General features: G+C 38.5%; 1 protein-coding gene across 2 annotated transcripts in view; it reads right to left on the bottom strand.

The window, feature by feature from the left end:
• DHPS (deoxyhypusine synthase) overlaps positions 1 to 21661 on the bottom strand; it is a 211794-nt gene that overhangs the window by 52776 nt on the left and 137357 nt on the right. For both annotated transcript variants that reach the window (XM_053717832.1, XM_053717833.1), the window contains exons 4-7: positions 4593 to 4714; positions 3852 to 3948; positions 3664 to 3750; positions 3478 to 3583 (exon numbers count right to left, since the gene is read on the bottom strand). In XM_053717832.1, coding sequence (XP_053573807.1) covers positions 3478 to 3583; positions 3664 to 3750; positions 3852 to 3948; positions 4593 to 4714 — 412 coding nt within the window. The remainder of the gene's footprint in view (positions 1 to 3477; positions 3584 to 3663; positions 3751 to 3851; positions 3949 to 4592; positions 4715 to 21661) is intronic.

The raw sequence follows: 21661 nt of genomic DNA on the forward strand, positions 1-21661 counted from the left end.
AAAGAAAAAAATCTCTTTGCAGGAGGCCTTATCTTGAAGCCAATTCTGTACCCTTCTGAAACAATGTTCTGAATCCAAAGATTGTGAATTGAATTGATCCAAATTTCTTTGAAAAATCGTAATCTGCCCCCTACCAGCTGGGCTGGAATGAGGGCCGCACCTTCATGTGGACTTGGGAGCTGGCTTTGGCTTTCTAAAAGGCTTGGATTTATTCCAGACTGGAGATGGTTTCCAAACTGATACCGCTCCTGTGGATGAAGGATCAGGCTTTTGTTCCTTATTGTGACGAAAGGAACGAAAACGATTATTAGACCTAAATTTACCTTTAGATTTTTTATCCTGTGGTAAAAAAGTTCCTTTCCCTCCAGTAACAGTTGAGATAATAGAATCCAACTGAGAACCAAATAATGTATTACCCTGGAAAGAAGGGGAAAGCAAAGTAGACTTGGAAGACATATCAGCATTCCAAGTTTTAAGCCATAAAGCTCTTCTAGCTAAAATAGCTAGAGACATATACCTGACATCAACTCTAATGATATCAAAGATGGCATCACAAATAAAGTTATTAGCATGTTGAAGAAGATTAACAATGCTATGAGAATTATGATCTGTTACTTGTTGCGCTAAAGCTTCTAACCAAAAAGTTGAAGCTGCAGCAACATCCGCTAAAGATATAGCAGGTCTAAGAAGATTACCTGAACATAAGTAAGCTTTTTTTAGAAAGGATTCAATCTTCCCATCTAAAGGATCCTTAAAGGAAGTACTATCTGCCGTAGGAATAGTAGTATGTTTAGCAAGAGTAGAGACAGCCCCATCAACCTTAGGGCTTTTGTCCCAAAACTCTAATCTGTCAGATGGCACAGGATATAATTGCTTAAAACGTTTAGAAGGAGTAAATGAATTACCCAAATTATTCCATTCCCTGGAGATTACTTCAGAAATAGCATCAGGGACAGGAAAAACTTCTGGAATAACTACAGGAGATTTAAAAACCTTATTTAAACATTTAGTTTTAGTATCAAGAGGACCAGAATCCTCTATTTCTAAAGCAATTAAAACTTCTTTAAGTAAAGAACGAATAAATTCCATTTTGAATAAATATGAAGATTTATCAACATCAACCTCTGAAACAGAATCCTCTGAACCAGAGGAATCATTATCAGAATCAGAATGATGATGTTCATTTAAAAATTCATCTGAAAAATGAGAAGTTTTAAAAGACCTTTTACGTTTACTAGAAGGAGGAATAACAGACATAGCCTTCTTAATGGATTTAGACACAAAATCTCTTATGTTAACAGGAACACTAGTATTAGATGTTGATGGAACAGCAACAGGTAATGTAACATTACTAAAGGAAATATTATCTGCATTAACAAGTTTGTCATGACATTCATTACAAACAACAGCTGGAGGAACAGATACCACAAGTTAACAGCAGATAGACTTAACTTTGGTAGATCCAGCACCAGGCAGCGATTTTCCAGTAGTATCTTCTGACTCAGGGTCAATCTGGGACATCTTGCAATATGTAATAGAAAAAACAACATATAAAGCAAAATTGATCAAATTCCTTAAATGACAGTTTCAGGAATGGGAAAAAATGCCAGTGAACAAGCTTCTAGCAACCAGAAGCAATAAATAATGAGACTTAAATAATGTGGAGACAATAGTGACGCCCATATTTTTTCGCGCCAAAAAAGACGCCCACATTATTTGGCGCCTAAATGCTTTTGGCGCCAAAAATGACGCCACATCCGGAACGCCGACACTTATGGCGCAAAAAAACGTCAAAAATGACGCAACTTCCGGCGACACGTATGACGCCGGAAACAGAAAAAAAAATTTGCGCCAAAAAAGTCCGCGCCAAGAATGACGCAATAAAATGAAGCATTTTCAGCCCCCGCGAGCCTAACAGCCCACAGAGAAAAAAGTCAAATTTTAAGGTAAGAAAAAAATTGATTAATTCATATGCATTATCCCAAATATGAAACTGATTGTCTGAAATAAGGAACGTTGAGTCAAGGCAAATAAATGTTTGAACACATATATTTAGAACTTTATAAAAAAGTGCCCAACCATAGCTTAGAGTGTCACAGAAAATAAGACTTACTTACCCCAGGACACTCATCTACATGTAGTAGAAAGCCAAACCAGTACTGAAACGAGAATCAGTAGAGGTAATGGTATATATAAGAGTATATCGTTGATCTGAAAAGGGAGGTAAGAGATGAATCTCTACGACCGATAACAGAGAACCTATGAAATAGACCCCGTAGAAGGAGATCATTGAATTCAAATAGGCAATACTCTCCTCACATCCCTCTGACATTCACTGCACGCTGAGAGGAAAACCGGGCTCCAACCTGCTGCGGAGCGCATATCAACGTAGAATCTAGCACAAACTTACTTCACCACCTCCATAGGAGGTAAAGTTTGTAAAACTGATTTGTGGGTGTGGTGAGGGGTGTATTTATAGGCATTTGAGGTTTGGGAAACTTTGCCCCTCCTGGTAGGAATGTATATCCCATACGTCACTAGCTCATGGACTCTTGCTAATTACATGAAAGAAAAGTTCATATAAAAAGACTGTGCCGAATTTAATAATAGAAGTAAATTGGAAAGTCTCTTAAAACTGCATGTTCTATCTGAATCATGAAAGTTTAATTTAAACTCTTTAATTAAGTTCTGATCAGATAAGGAATATCGTTCCAACCAAGGACTAAAAACCCATAGGTAAAAAAGTCATTATAATTTGTACTCTTAAAGGGACATTAAACTCAAAATGTAATTCCCCTAAACGATTCATTTTAAATGATTTATTTTGCTTGCCTAAATTGAATGGGGTGCAATACATTAAAGGCAAAACCCTTGTACTCCTACATTCTGCACAGTGATTGGTTGACATTTGCAGGAGTCACATTTATAAAACATTTTTAAAAAAAATAATTCTGAATTTTAATAAACACATCATTGATATATCTGCATTGTTTTTACTATAGCAAATAAATGTGCCAGGATTGCTAAAAATTAGCACTTAGCAAACAGCTAGTTCTGGTATGGCATTAAAAAAACACAGATTAATAGGGACAGTAAAGTCATAATTAGACATTCATGATTGAGATAGAGAATACAATTTTACACAGCTTTCCAATTTACTTCTATTATTTAATTTGCTACCCTCTCGTTCTTTTTTGCTAAAAGGTTTTTTATCTAGGTAAGCTCAGGAGCAGCAAATAATCTAGGTTCTAGCTACTGATTGGTGGCTGCAAATATATATCGATTGTCATTGGCTCACCCATGTGTTCAGTTAGAAAACAGCAGTGCATTGCGGCTCCTTCAACAAATATACCAAGAGATTGAAACAAATTTAATAATAGAAGTAAACTGGAAGGTTGTTTAAAATTGTATGTTCTACCTAAATCATGAAAACAAAATCTTGGGTTTCATGTCCCTTTAAGGATCAAAAATACGTACCTTCTATGATGTCCAACTTCAAACCAGGTTTCTTATATGAATGAAAATATAACATATCACCAAGGGATCCATCAGTGAGAGCAGGGCTGAATATAGGTATATCATTCTGTCACAAGAAAGAGAAATAATCATCACATGTCAACCGGAAATGTCCCACGGCTCCTGTATATCAATTTAACCATGTACCTTCTGAGCCCAGTAACACACAGAATCTGGGTTATTGATCTCCTTCCCAAGACGAGCAATCATCTTAGATGGGGTCCAATTAATGCCCTGCATAGTAGTGGAAAGACAGAAAGGTTTTATAAGATACTAGACCTTAATATTCTTCTCTGGGTGAGAATATGATGTGTAATAAACTAGATGACAACAACCTCTGTATCTTGCTCCTCCACCATTTGATTCAGTATTGGGATGATCCAGTCTTCAAATAAACAATAATTATTATTGGGGACTAGCAGATTTCCAATCCTACAGGAGAGAACAATATGGAACAATAATAATTACATAAATTAATTGGTATTTAAAATACTATACATGTATCAATGACAACTAACAGGAACAATTAAAAGAATTTGATTTGTTGTGTAAAGTAGATGGGTTAGTGTCTTTGTATGTCACTATCACATATACAAGCACACACATTATTAAAAAGAACATTAAATGATAAATCGTAATATATAAAGTACCAGCACTCTCTGTTCCACTCATTAACTATGCGGGGTGCCACCCAGTATTGTAAATACAAGAAAGAAATCCAAAGGATGCACTCGCCGTGATAAAATAACAAATTGTTATTGTCACTGGAGTCTGAAGACGGGGGTCACTTATTCAATTCGGAAGAACTGTCCCTAACTTGGCACAGCAGAGAAAGTAACCTAAGTTACAACATGGCAGCTCCCATTGTTTTAAAGACACTAAAACTTTACACTTATATTGTGAATATTTAAACAGCTAATGAAACTTTAAAAAATACATCTACATGTTATTCTCAGACTAATATTTCCTTAGAATGCATCATTCTATCTAAAATGTATTTAGTGTTTAATGTCCCTTTAACAATTGCCCTTTTTGTGGTCTTTCAAGCACGTAAATAAGAACAACTATGTTCTAACCTGTTAATTCCACGTGGCCTTAGATCTGACCCTTTCAGGGTGAAGTCTCCCAGGTAGGTGGGTGCCAGACACTTGATAATATCTTCTTCCACTCCCCCAGCCGTTGTGACAATGATATCCACCTAAACATACCATAAATAATCAAATTTATAAAGAGAAAATAGAATAGGCATTGTAGAAATTACATTTCAACAAGTTATTTAAAATAAATAAATAAATACTATCCTTGTTTTATTTGTTACGGTTATACTGACCTAGTTTAGAGTCGTATAGAAATTATACCACCCCTAAAATGTTACTTTAAATAATTAAAAGAAAACTGAAAGTGTGTTTAATTAAGAAAATATTATAAGAAATAGACATTTAGAAGGTTACATAACATAATTTATGTAAGAACTTACCTGATAAATTCATTTCTTTCATATTAGCAAGAGTCCATGAGCTAGTGACGTATGGGATATACATTCCTACCAGGAGGGGCAAAGTTTCCCAAACCTCAAAATGCCTATAAATACACCCCTCACCACACCCACAAATCAGTTTAACGAATAGCAAAGAAGTGGGGTGATAAGAAAAAAGTGCGAAAGCATAAAAAATAAGGAATTGGAATAATTGTGCTTTATACAAAAAAATCATAACCACCACAAAAAGGGTGGGCCTCATGGACTCTTGCTAATATGAAAGAAATTAATTTATCAGGTAAGTTCTTACATAAATTATGTTTTCTTTCATGTAATTAGCAAGAGTCCATGAGCTAGTGACGTATGGGATAATGAATACCCAAGATGTGGATCTTCCACGCAAGAGTCACTAGAGAGGGAGGCATAAAATAAAGACAGCCAATTCCGCTGAAAAATAATCCACACCCAAAACAAAGTTTAAATCTTATAATGAAAAAAACTGAAATTATAAGCAGAAGAATCAAACTGAAACAGCTGCCTGAAGTACTTTTCTACCAAAGACTGCTTCAGAAGAAGAAAACACATCAAAATGGTAGAATTTAGTAAAAGTATGCAAAGAAGACCAAGTTGCTGCTTTGCAAATCTGATCAACCGAAGCTTCATTCCTAAATGCCCAGGAAGTAGAGACTGACCTAGTCGAATGAGGCGTAATCCTTTGAGGCGGAGTTCTACCCGACTCAACATAAGCATGATGAATCAAAGACTTTAACCAAGATGCCAAAGAAATGGCAGAAGCCTTCTGACCTTTCCTAGAACCAGAAAAGATAACAAATAGACTAGAAGTCTTTCGGAAATCTTTAGTAGTTTCAACATAATATTTCAAAGCTCTAACTACATCCAAAGAATGCAACGATCTTTCCTTAGAGTTCTTAGGATTAGGACACAATGAAGGAACCACAATTTCTCTACTAATGTTGTTAGAATTCACAACCTTAGGTAAAAATTTAAATGAAGTTCGCAACACCGCCTTATCCTGATGAAAAATCAGAAAAGGAGACTCACAAGAAAGAGCAGATAATTCAGAAACTCTTCTAGCAGAAGAGATGGCCAAAAGAAACAAAACTTTCCAAGAAAGTAATTTAATATCCAGCAAATGCATAGGTTCAAACGGAGGAGCTTGAAGAGCCCCCAGAACCAAATCCAAACTCCAAGGAGGAGAAATTGACTTAATGACAGGTTTGATACGAACCAAAGCCTGTACAAAACTATGAATATCAGGAAGATTAGCAATCTTTCTGTGAAAAAGAACAGAAAGAGCAGAGATTTGTCCTTTCAAGGAACTTGCAGACAAACCTTTATCCAAACCATCCTGAAGAAACTGTAAAATTCTAGGAATTCTAAAAGAATGCCAAGAAAAATGATGAGAAGAACACCAAGAAATGTAAGTCTTCCAGACTCGATAATATATCTTCCTAGATACTGATTTACGAGCCTGTAACATAGTATTAATTACGGAGTCAGAGAAACCTCTATGACTGAGAATCAAGCGTTCAATCTCCATACCTTTAAATTTAAGGATTTGAGATTCTGATGGAAAAAAGGACCTTGCGATAGAAGGTCTGGTCTTAACGGAAGAGTCCACGGTTGGCAAGTGGCCATCTGGACGAGATCCGCATACCAAAACCTGTGAGGCCATGCTGGAGCCACCAGCAGAACAAACGAACGTTCCTTTAGAATCTTGGATATCACTCTTGGAAGAACTAGAGGCGGAAAGATATAGGCAGGATGATACTTCCAAGGAAGTGACAATGCATCCACTGCCTCCGCCTGAGGATCCCTGGATCTGGACAGATACCTGGGAAGCTTCTTGTTTATATGAGAAGCCATCAGATCTATTTCTGGAAGTCCCCAGATTTGAACAATCTGAAGAAATACCTCTGGGTGAAGAGACCACTCGCCCAGATGTAATGTTTGGCGACTGAGATAATCCGCTTACCAATTGTCTATACCTGGGAAATGAACTGCAGAAATTAGACAGGAGCTGGATTCTGCTCATACAAGTATCCAAGATACTTCTTTCATAGCCAGAGGACTGTGAGTCCCTCCTTGATGATTGACATATGCCACGGTTGTGACATTGTCCGTCTGAAAACAAATGAACGACTCTCTCTTTAGAAGAGGCCACGACTGAAGGGCTCTGAAAATCGCACAGAGTTCCAAAATATTGATTGGTAGTCTCGCCTCCTGAGATTCCCACACCCCTTGTGCTGTCAGAGACCCCCATACAGCTCCCCAACCTGTCAGACTCGCATCTGTTGAAATCGCAGTCCAGGTCGGAAGAACAAAAGAAGCCCCCTGAACTAAACGATGGTGGTCTGTCCACCACGTCAGAGAGTGTCGTACAATCGGTTTTAAAGATATTAATTGCAATATATTTGTATAATCCCTGCACGACTGGTTCAGCATACAGAGCTGAAGAGGTCGCATGTGAAAACGAGCAAAGGGGATCGCGTCCGATGCAGCAGTCATAAGACCTAGAATTTCCATGCATAAGGCTACCGAAGGGAATGATTGAGACTGAAGGTTTCGACAAGCTGAAACCAATCTCAGACGTCTTTTGTCCGTCAGCGACAGAGTCATGGACACTGAATCTATTTGGAAACCTAAAAAGGTTACCCTTGTTTGAGGAATCAACAAACTCTTTGGTAAATTGATCCTCCAACCATGTTCTCGAAGAAACGATACAAGTTGATTCGTATGAGATTCTGCTAAATGTGAAGACTGTAAAACTGAATCTGGGTTTCCACAATCAAAATACAAGTACATACACTGCAAGGCTTTTGATCTGACAAAAAACAGCTACTCCAGAAGATAGCAGATTCATCCCTAGCAGTAAACAATACCACTCTCTTGGCTATATCTGTGATACGTCAAGATGTCCACTAAAAGACTCACAAAGGGAGACAAAACAACCAAAACAACAGCTGTGTCCACATTCTTCAAACCATCTCAGACAGCTAAACACTTGACAGACACAGAAGCAGAGGAGGAGCTGGACGCTGACCATCAACAATCACCACAAGACAAAAGTCCTTTGACAAAAGCTGACCTCAGAAATTTAGTATCTAAACAGGACATTGCAGAGAATTTTGACAGGCTATGGGAGAAAATTGACACTATTCACTCATCTGTGACCAGCAGCCTATCCGAAATCAAATCTGACCTACAAGAGATGGGCAATAGAATTGAAACACTAGAAGATCAAAAAGACTCCATGGTGGAACAAATGGACGAAATGTCCCAAACCATGTCCTCACAACAACAATTATTGGAGGAATTCCAGGATAAAATGGAAGATCTGGAGAACAGGAGTAGGAGGAATAACATTCGACTTAAAGGAGTTCCTGAGGAGGTGGGCCCCACAGAACTCCCACGCTATCTTGCCCAACTCTTCACCCAAATCACAAATTCCCCAGCTGACTATGTTTTCCACTTAGAAAGAGCACACAGGGCACTAAAAGCCAAACCCAAACCAGGCCTGCCCCCAAGAGACATAATAATTAAACTAACTTTCTTCCCAGACAAAGAAAAAATCCTACAAGCCGCAAGGAAAAACCCAACTTATAAACACCAGGGCAACATCATACAATTTTACCAAGACCTCAGTGTCAGAACACTGCAAAGAAGGGGATCCCTACGCCCTCTTACCACAATGCTCAGAAAACACCAGATACCATATAGATGGGGGTTCCCGTTTGCCCTACACATTATTAAAGACTCCAAAACAGTCACACTAAAAGACCCTGAGGATATTCCTGAGATCTGCAACATCCTATCACTGGAGACACCCAGTATCCCAAGCACAACACCAAATCAAGAGAAAAACAAAGGCCAAGACAAACACCCAGATTCTCTAAAATGGCAGAATATCAATTATAAAAAACAAAAAATAAAGGAAACAAGGGGGAAAATCTCCTAGATGGTATCCTGTTTGTGGCATGGATACAGGAACTCAAACTATACTACTTTAGGAGCCTGAGAGTCGGAAAGATGGACTGAGAGAAAAATATCCAGAGATAGCCTTCGTTCACCTTGAAAGCATCTGCAACTACAAATCTTTGGACCTTTCCCACTTGTCACTCAGAGACTCCTGTTAAGTTTCACCACTAGAAAAGTTATCAGTTGTTATGGAAATTTAATTTCCCCCAGGACAAATTAGTATCATACTAGTTTATGTTTACTCTTAGAATGCATAATAGTTTTACTCCTAGGAACCCTTCTGTTGAGGATTCCACAGCACTGTTTGCTATGTTATTAACATTGTTTTTCTTTCCTAGCTTCCCTCCCATCCCCAGTGACGACACAACACTTCCTATCAATTACATTTCAGATCGACTACAACCGGTAATGTCAGGTTTACAACCCGAAGATCCTCAGGTAATAAAAATCTCACTACACCAACCCAAAACAAACACACTGACATGATCCCCAAAATAAAACTAATATCCCATAATGTTAGGGGACTAAATACTAATATAAAAAGACGGATGGCGATGACACAGTACACCTCTTTACATGCCAACATTCTATTTCTCCAGGAGACCCATCTACTTAAAGATAATATCCCAAAGTATTGGGCAAAAAATTTTAATACCCATTTTCACTCAACCACCACATCTAAAAAGCGGGGCACATCCATCCTCATTCATTCTTCACTCAATTTCAAACAGGAAGACACTATCGCAGATACTGAAGGGAGGTACATAATAGTGAAAGGTAGAATTTCAGATACCGAAATTACCCTATGCAATGTTTATGCTCCAAATGAGAATCAGCACAGCTTCTTCCAACAAATTTCAAACTTACTAACACAATGGTCCCACACCAAAATATTTATAGCAGGAGATTTTAACATCACCATGAGACCTATTAACCCGACCGAATCCAGACCCCTAACCAACAAACAAAACAGACATAATCGCATTGTCAAATCAATCCAGGAACACCTACTACCTCATTCCCTCATAGAAACTTGGACAACACTATATGGCTCGACCAACGACACTACATTTTACTCCGCTGCACATAAATCCTACATCAGATTAGATTACATTTATGTAAGTCAGATATTACAACCTTTATTACACAACTCCCAGATACACACTTGCGTATGGTCAGACCACTCGATCCTCACTCTTCAGGTAGAGGGTTTGTGTGACCCAAACAGAAGTAAAACTTGGACCTTTGACAAATCATATATTAGAGACCCCCAAACACATGACAAAGTACTGAGATTACTAACTGAATACTGGCATATAAATATAGATACTGCAACTAATCCAGGGATCACGTGGGCGGCTCATAAAGCAGTCCTAAGGGGGATACTTATTAAGGAAAAAGCGCAGCAGATTAGAAAATATAGACAACAACTAGAACAGTTCTACTCAGAAATTGAGGAATTGGAAAAACGACATAAGTTCAATAAGACAAAAGCCAATGCAAATGCTCTCCACCTAAAAAAAACAGCATTAGCTACACTGCTTCATTCGCAAGCCACCAGAACAATACAACGCCAACAATCACAATATTTTATATTTGCTAATAAGCCTGACAGATTCATGGCACATAAAATCCGAGAACGCTGTAGAGCCTCAGTAATCTCCGCGATTGAAACACCTCATAACACAGTAACCTCACACCCACAAGAAATTGTAGACACCTTCGCAACATATTACGGTGCCCTATATGATGGGGAAAAAGTCCTACACAACAAAGACACTGAAAAACTTACCTCATCCTTCTTCAACCACGACCTATTACAGACTATATCTAAGGAACAGTTAGAATCCCTGAATTCCCCCATATCCACAGTAGAAGTACTAGGGGCTATCAAAGATCTCAAACCGGGAAGCGGCGGGCCCAGATAGCTTCCCAGGCGACTATTATAAATTGTTCAAAATAACACTGATTCCACACCTTGTCAAACTATGTAATCATCTCATGGAAGGGGGGGCCATCCCACCTGAGCTCCTGGCAGCAAAAATAGTTGTAATTCCCAAACCAGGGAGAGATCACAAGAAATGCCAAAATTATCGCCCAATATCCCTGATTAACCAAGATCTTAAAATATTTACAAAGATATTGGCAAACAGATTAAAACATATTATACCACACCTAGTCCACCCAGATCAGGTGGGCTTTGTCAAAGGTAGGGAAGCTCCAGACAATATCCGCAAAGTCACCAACTTAATTCAGACCTTAAATGAAACACAGACGCCTTCTCTGCTCTTATCATTAGACGCGGAGAAGGCGTTTGATAGAATTGACTGGAATTATATGTTTGTAGTGATGCATAAAATGGGGTTTGAGGGGGCATTCATTAAGGCATTAAAAGTTATCTATTCCATGCCGGGAGCTCAGGTTTCATCTGCAGGATACAAATCACAACCCTTCCCAATTCGTAATGGGACTAGACAAGGTTGCCCTTTGTCTCCATTACTTTTCGCCCTTTGCATTGAACCTCTGGCCGCCAAAATCCGCTCTCAAGTAGACATCTCGGGAGTTAAGTTAGCTAAAGTGGAACATAAATTGGCTTTGTTTGCGGACGATATTTTATTGACTGTGACTAACCCCTTAGTATCATTACCCAACCTTTACCAAACACTAGCAACCTTCTCTACCATATCGGGATTCAAAATAAACACAGAAAAATGTGAAGCCCTACCCATTGCACTACCACAAATGATTCAGACGCTATTAGAAACTAATTTCAACTTTAAATGGATGAAACATTCATTAAAATACCTTGGAGTTCACCTTCCTTCCTGCCCTTCACATCTATACAAAGTAAATTATATCCCATTGTTCAAACAAATTAAAAAAGATTTATCAAAGTGGAAAACCTATAGATTTTCATGGCTAGGCAGAGTGGCCGCAGTTAAGATGACTATCTTGCCAAGGATCTTGTATCTCTTTAGAACACTCCCTATCCAAATTGTCAAAACAGATATAGACTCATTGCAAAAAGAGATACTAATCTATATAAGAGGAGACAAAACGAACAGGATTGCTAAATCTATCCTGACTAGACACAGGACTCTGGGAGGTATTGGGGTCCCCAATTTAATGGAATATTACCACGCCGCCAGATTAGCACAAGATAGTCTATTACTAAAAAGAAATAAAGAAATTATCTGGCCTACTCTAGAAACAACGCTGGGTGGTTGGGGGGAAACGGATACCATTATTTGGGATCCTGAGAAAGCACAATCCAAACAAGAATCATATAGACCCTACACTACAAACACCACAATAACTACCTGGAAGAAAGCAAAAACCAAATACAATCTTATTCCACAATATTCCTTATACATCCCGATAAAATATATTTTGCCCAGAGAACTCTGGGATCAACTGCAGAAATGGGAAAATAAGGGTCTCTATAGAGTAGCAGATTTTATAGAGGGAGGAACTACACTCACATTTAACCAACTTCAAGAAAAATTATCCCCCTTGAAATTGAGATGGTATTTATACCTGCAGATTCATTCAGCCACCCAGATATATCTGAAACATCCAAGAGAAAGGTACACCGCGCCACTAGAACAACTTTGTAAATCGCAAGAACGAGATAAACATACTATTTCTATCCTCTATACCAATATTCAAATATCACAGAATAAAATCAAAACCCCTACTATGATAGCTTGGGAAAGGGATCTCCACATTTCTAAAGAAACTAAAGAATGGGAAAAGATATTTCTAAAGGCTGAGAAGGGACTTATAAGTGTAGATCTTAAGGAGAACATAATCAAGACTATACACCGATGGTATCTAACACCCATTAGAACGGCTCATATGCACACACAGGGAAGTCCCTTATGTTACAGAGGGTGCGGGGAGGCAGGAACATACAAACATATGTGGTGGGACTGCAAAGAAATTACAGGGATATGGCAACAGCTATCCTCCTTCCTTAGTCACATACTGAATGAAAGTATAGATCTTACCATCCAACAGGCCCTTCTACACATAAATATTAGTACACTTAATAAACATATCAACACATTTATTAGGATATTGTGTACAATCACAAGGACATGCATAGCCAGATATTGGAAGACAGGCAGCCCAACCTGGACGGAAATTTATAATAAAATCCAATATACATATACTATGTATGAGCTGGCATCTCACACCCTAGACAATAGAGAAACTTTCCTAGCGATATGGTATTACTGGATAGCTAAATAAATAAAAAATTGAAACACAAAAATAACGAGTGATTTTACCTACTGCGAAATCACTCCCTAATAATCACATCAGGTTGTGTCGTCACTCCCCTCCCCCCCCCCCATCCCCCCTTCCCCTTTTTTTTTCTTTCTCTCTTCTTTATATCCTATTTATATAATTTTACCTCCTAAGGAGGATATATCTCTTTAAAGTTAATTTATGTAGAGTTAATTCAGGTGACCTCAGATACTCTGAAATTGCTATCGTAACTCAACAACAGGTTAATATGGAAGTTAAATTAGATATTTGCTCTACCCCTTGAGAGAGGGTCCCTAACACCACGGAAGATACTCAAATCATCATGTGAAAAAGATGACCTATGAATATTACCACCTATCTTTCATTCCAGAAACCAAAAGGACATTCAAATTTCATTGGGAATGAGTAGAGCACTGTAAACCTTACCACATTAGCTATATTGTTTGCTATATAAATGATGTTATACTGAATGTCTTCTTCCTAACCTTCATGTAGAGGGAATTACATGGAGGGGAAGGTATGTCTGTAATTGTTTTCAAAGTTTCAAAATAATGACAATAAAAAATATTTAAACATAAATGTGAAGACTGAGCAAGTACCAAGATATCGTCCAAATAAGGAAATACCACAATACCCTGTTCTCTGATTACAGATAGAAGGGCACCGAGAACCTTTGTAAAAATCCTTGGAGCTGTTGCTAGGCCAAACGGCAGAGCCACAAACTGGTAATGCTTGTCTAGGAATGAGAATCTCAGAAACTGATAGTGATCTGGATGAATCGGAATATGCATCTTGTAAATCTATTGTGGACATATAATGCCCTTGCTGAACAAAAGGCAGAATAGTCCTTATAGTTACCATTTTGAATGTTGGTATCCTTACATAACGATTCAATATTTTTAAATCCAGAACTGGTCTGAAGGAATTCTCCTTCTTTGGTACAATGAAGAGATTTGAGTAAAACCCCAGCCCCTGTTCCAGAACTGGAACAATTACTCCAGCCAACTCTAGGTCTGAAACACATTTCAGAAATGCTTGAGCCTTCACTGGATTTATTGGGACACGGGAAAGAAAAAATCTTCTTGCAGGAGGCCTTATCTTGAAGCCTATTCTGTACCCTTGTGAAACAATGTTCTGAATCCAAAGAATGTGAATCGAATTGATCCAAATTTCTTTGAAAAATCGTAATCTGCCCCCTACCAGCTGGGCTGGAATGAGGGCCGCACCTTCATGTGGACTTGGGAGCTGGCTTTGGCTTTCTAAAAGGCTTGGATTTATTCCAGACTGGAGATGGTTTCCAAACTAATACTGTTCCTGTAGGGGAAGGATCAGGCTTTTGTTCCTTATTCTGACGAAAGGAACGAAAACGATTAGCAGCCCTATATTTACCTTTAGATTTTTTATCCTGTGGTAAAAAAGTTCCTATCCCCCCAGTAACAGTTGAAATAATAGAATCCAACTGTGAACCAAACAATTTATTACCTTGGAAAGAAAGGGAAAGCAAAGTTGACTTAGAAGACATATCAGCAGTCCAAGTTTTAAGCCATAAAGCTCTTCTAGCTAAAATAGCTAAAGACATATACCTGATATCAACCCTAATGATATCAAAGATGGCATCACAAATAAAGTTATTAGCATGTTGAAGAATATTAACAATGCTATGAGTATTATGATCTGTTACTTGTTGTGCTAAAGCTTCTAACCAGAAAGTTGAAGCTGCAGCAACATCCGCCAAAGATATAGCAGGTCTAAGAAGATTACCTGAACATAAGTAAGCTTTTCTTATAAAGGATTCAATTTTCCTATCTAAAGGATCCTTAAAAGAAGTACTATCTGCCGTAGGAATAGTAGTACGTTTAGCAAGAGTAGAGATAGCCCCATCAACCTTAGGGATTTTGTCCCAAAACTCTAATCTGTCAGATGGCACAGGATATAATTGCTTAAACCGTTTAGAAGGAGTAAATGAATTACCCAGATTATCCATTCCCTGGAAATTACTTCAGAAATAGCATCAGGGACGGGAAAAACCTCCGGAATAACTACAGGAGATTTAAAAACCGTATTCAAACGTTTAGATTTAGTATCAAGAGGACCAGATTCCTCTATTTCTAATGCAATTAAGACTTCTTTAAGTAAAGAACGAATAAATTCCATTTTAAATAAATAAGAAGATTTATCGGTATCAATCTCTGAAACAGAATCCTCTGAACCAGAAAAATCAGTATCAGAAACAGAATCAGAATGATGATGTTCGATTAAAAAGTCATCTGAAACATGAGAAGTTTTAAAAAACTTTTTACGTTTACTGGAAGGAGGAATAACAGACATAGCCTTCTTAATAGATTTAGAAACAAAATCTCTTATGTTAACAGGAACACTAGTATTAGATGTTGATGGAACAGCAACAGGTAATGGAACAGTACCAAAGGAAATATCTGCATTAACAAGTTTGTCATGACATTCATCACAAACAACAGCCGGAGAAACAGTTACCACAAGTTTACAACAAATACACTTAACTTTGGTAGATCCAGCATCAGGCAGTGATTTTCCAGAAGTAGCTTCTGATTCAGGGTCAATCTGAGACATCTTGCAATATGTAATAGAAAAAACAACATATAAAGCAAAATTGATCAAATTCCTTAAATGACAGTTTCAGGAATGGGAAAAAATGCCAATGAACAAGGTTCTAGCAACCAGAAGCAAATAAACAATGAGACTTAAATATTGTGGAGACAATAATGACGCCCATAATTTTTAGCGCCAAAAAAGACGCCCACAATAATTGGCGCCTAAATGCTTTAGCGCCAAAAAATGACGCCACATCCGGTAACGCCGACATTTTTGGCGCAAAAAAGTTAAAAAAAAGACGCAACTTCCGGCGACAAGACTGACGCCGGAAATGACAAAGAAAATTTTTGCGCCAAAAAAGTCCACGCCAAGAATGACGCAATAAAATGAAGCATTTTCAGCCCCCGCGAGCCTAACAGCCCACAGGAAAAAAAGTCAAATTTTTAAGGTGAGAAAAATTGATTATTCATATGCATTTATCCCAAATATGAAACTGACTGTCTGAAATAAGGAACGTTGAACATCCTGAATCAAGGCAAATAAATGTTTAAACACATATATTTAGAACTTTATATAAAGTGCCCAACCATAGCTTAGAGTGTCACAAAATAAGACTTACTTACTCCCGGACACTCATCTACATGTAGTAGAAAGCCAAACCAGTACTGAAACGAGAATCAGTAGAGGTAATGGTATATATAAGAGTATATCGTCGATCTGAAAAGGGAGGTAAGAGATGAATCTCTACGACCGATAACAGAGAACCTATGAAATAGACCCCGTAGAAGGAGATCATTGAATTCAAATAGGCAATACTCTCTTCACATCCCTCTGACATTACATTCACTGCACACTGAGAGGAAAACCGGGCTCCAGCCTGCTGCGAAGCGCATATCAACGTAGAATCTAGCACAAACTTACTTCACCACCTCCATGGGAGGCAAAGTTTGTAAAAACTGATTTGTGGGTGTGGTGAAGGGTGTATTTATAGGCATTTTGAGGTTTGGGAAACTTTGCCCCTCCTGGTAGGAATGTATATCCCATACGTCACAAGCTCATGGACTCTTGCTAATTACATGAAAGAAAGTTTATTTTATTTTTTACTTCATAATAAGTGTTTCCCAATGAACAACTTACTTTATAACGACAAGCAGTAGCAATTATACAGAGGAAAAGAAGCTGAACTCCGTACTTTTGAACTAATTTATAGTGTTAGAAACAAAAGTCAGTTTTATACAAGTGAGCACAGGAAAAAAAACATTGGGGAGAAGGGGCGTTACCATTTAACAAAAGTTTTGATCTTGTTATTTTAGCTGAAATGGATATTAAACTTTAAATACATGCATCTGTATATTAATCTCATACATAATTTTAGCTAAATATGTTCTAACCTAGGTTTCTTCTCTGCTAAGGCCAATCAGGGACAGTTATAACTGGGTCTCTCTCTATAGTGTGCAACTAATGACTGTGTAGAATATAGCAGTAAGTCTGGAGCTTTCACTTCTAACAGGAATTCAAAACCCACAATACTCAGAGTTCAATTACCGGAAACGGACCTACTTTTGTCAGAGAGTGCAGGCCTGTTTCTGGTTTATCTTGCAGTGTTTCTGACACTGTGCATTCCTCTTATGGGTAAACTTGTGAACATCATCACTCAACTAGTGGCAACTTGCTATCTCTAAGTGATAATGTAACACCAGTTTACTTTAAAACCATCACCCAGTCCATTGCGTGAGTCCAGACCTACCAAGTACACACCTGTATTTTGTTCCCGTTCTTCGTGTATGACCATGGCTTTGGCTGATTGAATTCCAGGATTCTAATTCCGGCTATTGTTCCTACTCTCTGTGTTCCCTGACCCAGCTCGGCTGACTACCTGCTTTGGCTTCTGACCTTATTTTGTTTATTGCTATTTTTAATAAACTATTTTTTTAACCTGCACTTTCTGTTTCTGTCTGCTTTTTTGGTTTCCTGACATCACGAAAGAGCCATAAATCCTGACAGTGCAGGCATTCCTACACTTCCCACATGGTCTCTAGGCTGAATCAAGGAGATTATCTTATGAATCAGTTCGCTCTAGCACTGTAGACCCTCCTAGCACTCACTGCCTATCTTGATCCATGTATTTCTAGACTGGTGGCTTCCCCTGTTGCTGTTCCTGCAGTTGCAGCTGAACCAGCAGTCGCTAAGGGTATGACCAGATCAGCCCACCGCCACCTCAGCGTTATGGGGTGACCCGAGTCAATGTTGTGGCTTGCTTAACCAAGTGTGCATTTACTTTGCAATGGTTCCTCAGGCATTTCCATTTTAAAGGGCAAAGGTGGGCTTCCCGATTTCATTGCTCTCGGATAAGATTTTGACCTGGGTGAATCCTTTATGGGAGAACAATAAACCAGTGATGTACGATTACAATTTGTTGCCTCCTATCATAGGGTAGTTGATATACCGGCTTGTTCTACCTCTCCCCCCAAGCAGCTAATTTCAATCCGATAGGGTACATATACCGTTGCCGAGTATGCCACTGGATTTCGCACGCTGGTGGCAGAGGTGGGCTGGAATAACAATGCTCTGGTGGCCACTTTCTCGCATGGCCTCTCCGATACTATAAAAAAACGAGAGAGACCGTCTTTCATTTCTGATTCTGATCGATACCAGGCTCAGGGAGAGACAGACAATCTTTTGGCTCCCACGTTTTCTTCCTCACCCATTCCTCCCTCAGCTCCCACGCCTCCTGAGGATGGTGTATCAGACCGTGAACCCATGCAGTTGGGGTTCCCTCGCCTCTCTAAGGTCGAGCGGGCCATTAGGAGGAGGGAGAGCCTATGCCTTTACTGCGGTCTCAGTGGGCATCTCCTTAAAACATGTTCAACACGTCCGGGAAACGCTCGCACCTAAGTTCTGTCAGGGGCAGAACTTAGGTGGACTTTCCTCGTCCCCGGTTCTCCAAAGAGACAAACTATTAATGACGGTTGTCCTCTTCTGGGCCTGCTGTCACTCAGGCCCTAGTAGATTCTGGTGAAGCTGGCTACCTCATTGACAACACATTTGCCTCCGAGGATTCCATTCCTCTTTTGCCTCAAATCAATCCATTGGCCATTGAGGCCATTTATGGCAGACCCTCACAGCCTGCACATATTACCCACAAAACTATTCCGGTCTATCTGCCTGTAGGGGCTCTACACAGGGAGTCGGTATGTTTCTAGGTTATTTCCTCTCCACACTATCCAATTGTTCTGGGTTACCCATGGCTCCAGAAACATAGCCGTCTGCCAACTGAAGGTCAGGTTGAGATCCTCTTGGTCTTCTCAATGTAACGTTGTAGGCCGGTTAAGCTACTTTGTACATCCTTTGTCTCCATGTTACCTACAAAATATCTGGAGTATGAGGATGTCTTCAATATGGTGCTTGCTGGTACCCTCCCGGCACATGGTCCCAACGATTGTGCTATTAAATTGCAACCGGGTGCAGTCCCTCCTCGTGGCAGGGTTTACCCTCTCTCTGTTGTACAGAATAAGGCCATGGAGGAGTACATGGTGGAAGATCTTTCCCAGGGGTTCATTTGCAAGTCCACTTCTACAGCAGGTGCTGGCTTTTTCTTTGTAAAGAGGTTGAGACCTTGTATTGATTACAGGGATCTTAATCGCATCACGATCAAGAATGCCTACCTGATTCCTTTAATCACCAATTTATTTGACCACCTCAAGGGAGCAACAGTCTTTACCAAGCTCCATCTAATGGGTGCATATAATCTTGTGAGGATGAAGGAGGGCCATGAGTGGAAGACCGCGTTTAACACCAGGAGCGGGCTGTAGAAAGACACGCTTGGTCACTACAACTGAAAGTGGGAGTAGGCGACCAAGTCTGATCGGCATCTAACTTCTTACAACTCTGGGTCTGTAGTAAAGGCTGTTGGAGGAGATAAAAAAATTAGGTCAAGTGTGAACCTTTTAGGCAAATCAAGAACTGGAGTGACAACAGGCACATCTGTAAGGGCCTTAGGGTGAGGCCCATAAGTAGCATAGAATGGGGACATCTTCAAGGACTGCTGCATATGGCTGTTATATGCAAATTCAACTATGGGGAGTAAGGTGATAGGCGCAAAACAGTGTAAATGCTGTTCCAAAGTTTGGTGAGTTCCTTCAGTCTGCCCATCTGTTTGCAGGTGTTATCTTGACATGAGTGAATGGGTAAAGGCTTAAACAGAAATGCTTCCAGAATTGTAATGTAAACTGGGAGCCTATGTCTGACAAAGCATGAAGCTGAAAGACATCTCTTAGGAACAGAGCAGCTGTAGTCGAAGCAGAAGGAAAGTCCCTTTTACAGGAATAAAGTGTGCCAGCTTAGTCAATAGATCCACTACCACAAGGATTGTATCATGACCAATGGAGGGAGGCAGATCAACTATAAAATCCAAAGACATTGCAGACCAAGGTCTTTCATAAACAGGCAAAAGGTTGGAGCAACCCAGCTGGAGGCCATAGCAATATGCTTCTCACAAGCACATACTCAAATTAAGAGAAAAACTGACTGACTTCAAAAGGGAGCATGGGCCACCAACCAGAGCAAAATACTGCATCACCCCATGCCAGCAAATGGGGGGTAATGATAAGCCTGTATTACTTCCAAATCCTTAGGTATCAGGGGTGGCAATACTGAAAAATCTCTATTACGTGCAGAGGATTAATGATAAAAACAATTATTATGTATATCTCTAAGAACATAATCATAGTTCTACAGAAAATAATAATAGGTCACTACAAATAATAAAGATTGTAAAATACATTATAATAAACTTAAAGGGATAGTAAAGTCCAAATTAAACTTTTATGATTTAGATAGGGCATATTCTTTTAAACAACTTTTTAATTTACTTTTATTATCAAATTTGCTTTGCTCTCTTGTTATTCTTAGTTGAAAGCTAAACCTAGGTAGGCTCATATGCTAATTTCTAAACCGTTGAAGGCCACCTCTTAGCTGAATGCATTTGACCATTTTTCACAGATAGAGGGCGTTAGTTCATGTGTTTCATATAAATAACATTGTGCTAACGCACGTGAAGCTATTTAAGTGTCAGCACTAATTGCCTGAAATGCAAGTCTGTCAAAAGATCTGAGATAAGGAGGCAGTCAGCAGATGCTTAGATACAAGGTAATTACAGAGGTAAAAAGTATATTTCTATAACAAAAAAGGGATTATCTATCTTTTGAAACAATAACATTATTGGCGTTTTCTATACGTTTTGAATTTGTTATGATTAAAGGGATAGTAAACACTTTAGAAAATTCACTTTTATGCATAATCCAACAAGCACACTCAGATTAAAACATCCTTTCACAAATAATCATTTTCACTAAATTCTAGCACCATTAGATCTTCTAAATAAAATATATCACTTAGTATCTAAAAACCATATAAAATCATTTTTATTTTTCACTACTAGTCTTTCACACTTTTTAGCACTATTCTTATAACCAAACTATCTATCCCCCAAAACACTTTTTTTTTTCAAAAATATTACATTTTTAGGTTGAAAATAAAGTCACGTTATGTTATTCAGGTAAAAAACAATTTCAAATATAATAATAGGATTCAGGAAATAAACAGAAAATAAAATCTTTCATTTTACTATACAACATTAATAAATAAATCATAACAACAACATTAAATAACTGTGAAACAATTGAAACTCATAAATTGTATCTTTCTCTGTATCAAATTAAGTGTAAAAAAATCCTATATCATAAATGGCAATAACATATATTATATTATAAGATACTTAAAATAAGGAAACACAAATCAAAAGCAAAATCATATAACCTGAACATT

The sequence above is a fragment of the Bombina bombina genome, chromosome 6 (genome assembly GCF_027579735.1).
Source record: "Bombina bombina isolate aBomBom1 chromosome 6, aBomBom1.pri, whole genome shotgun sequence".
In the NCBI taxonomy this organism is placed as follows: Eukaryota; Metazoa; Chordata; class Amphibia; order Anura; family Bombinatoridae; genus Bombina; species Bombina bombina.